At 70.4% G+C, this 1,546-nt stretch overlaps 1 protein-coding gene across 1 annotated transcript in view; it reads left to right on the forward strand.

The window, feature by feature from the left end:
• The first annotated feature begins 281 nt into the window (after nt 1–281).
• The window catches only part of PNPLA2 (patatin like domain 2, triacylglycerol lipase), a 4,926-nt gene continuing 3,661 nt past the window's right edge, over nt 282–1,546 (forward strand). The window contains exon 1 of the mRNA XM_007465929.1: nt 282–471. Within this exon, the coding sequence (XP_007465991.1) occupies nt 285–471 (187 nt within the window). The 5' untranslated portion in view covers nt 282–284. The remainder of the gene's footprint in view (nt 472–1,546) is intronic.

A 1,546-nucleotide genomic window follows, 5' to 3' on the forward strand; every position in this document is an offset into this window, starting at 1 on the left:
CTTTAGGACTCTGCAGCCCCGGAGTCGGCTTCCTCCACCCACACGCTTCCGGCGGCCAGCGCCAGTGATGTTTACAGCACACGGAGTCCTCCAGGAGTCCTGGGAGTGCTGCCCGGCCCCCAGCCGACTAGGGCAGCCAAAGTAACGCCGGCTGAGACCGCGAGCCACAGCGACTGCGGGGCCGGCCGGCCGGCTCTGGCCCCGGCTCCAGAGCGAGCGGCGAGCGCGCGGCGCACAGCGAGGCCGGCCGCCCGCGGAGCCCGGGAGCCCGGCGGGCCGCCGCGATGTTCCCCAGGGAGACGACATGGAACATCTCGTTCGCAGGTTGCGGCTTCCTCGGTGTCTACCACATCGGCGTGGCCTCCTGCCTCCGCGAGCACGCGTCCTTCCTGGTGGCCAACGCCACGCACATCTACGGCGCCTCGGCCGGGGCGCTCACGGCCACGGCGCTGGTCACCGGGGCCTGCCTGGGTGAGCGGGGCCGGCGGGGGCTGGCGTGTGGTCCTCGTGAGCGCGGAGCGCCCCGCTCAGTCCGCACAGAGCAGCGGGCCGTCCGCGGGGACCGTGGGGGCCTTGGGGGTCTCTGCCCGGGACCCCGACCGAGGCTCCAATGCCGGACGCCGACGAGGGGCGGGGCCTGCCTTGTTTTGCTCCGAGGGTGCCCGGGGATTGGGGTAGGGCCCTGCGCGCCTCTGAGCGGAGGCTGCCGCCGAAGGCCCGCCCCTCGGGCGCAAAGGTTGCGGGGCGGGCAGGTGCAGCACGAGCTATTTCGTTGGAAAGAGAAAGTAGTTCGTGGGCGGGACCGCGAGAGTCGGGGGAGAGGCCTAGGCCGTCCTCCTGCCCCGGGCGTCCGGCCGGGTGGCAGCGGTCACTCACTGTCTCTTGGGGCTACGGCATTCCAGACTGCCATGGCCCCGGGTCTGGGAAAGGGTTGGTCTCTGAGGAGCGTGTCCGGGCACTGTGGCCTGGTGCCTCCAGAGGGCCCCTAGAGGAGGAGCCGGCAGGTCAGGCCTGGGCCCGGCCAGCGCAAGCTCTCTGCCGCCCTCGCCTTCCTGGCGCACGGCCCACCGTGGGCCTGGGGCCCTCTGAGGACTGCGGCCAGACGTTTTTGCCCACCCCGTGGGGTGAGAGGTGCTTTAGGACTCTGCAGCCCCGGAGTCGGCTTCCTCCACCCACACGCTTCCGGCGGCCAGCGCCAGTGATGTTTACAGCACACGGAGTCCTCCAGGAGTCCTGGGAGTGCTGCCCGGCCCCCAGCCGACTAGGGCAGCCAAAGTAACAGAGGGATCATGAGCTTCTGGAATGCCCTGCCCATCAGGAGCCTGTCCAGTGTTCGCCTCTGCACCCTGCCGGGGGCCTTTCCCCTGAGGAGGGTGGGGTGGAGGGAGCACAGCTCTACATTCTTGGGACCCGGGAATTCACCACTGTGGCCCTGCCCGTCCTCCTCTCGGAGGCTTTCAGGCCAGTGCTTCCCAGACCGCCGTGCTGGTCTCAGGTCCGTGGTACCTCATTGAGGACATGGTCCCATGGCGCCTCCCCCCCCCCC

The sequence above is a fragment of the Lipotes vexillifer genome, unplaced genomic scaffold (genome assembly GCF_000442215.2).
Source record: "Lipotes vexillifer unplaced genomic scaffold, Lipotes_vexillifer_v1.1 scaffold1094, whole genome shotgun sequence".
NCBI classification, from domain to species: Eukaryota; Metazoa; Chordata; class Mammalia; order Artiodactyla; family Lipotidae; genus Lipotes; species Lipotes vexillifer.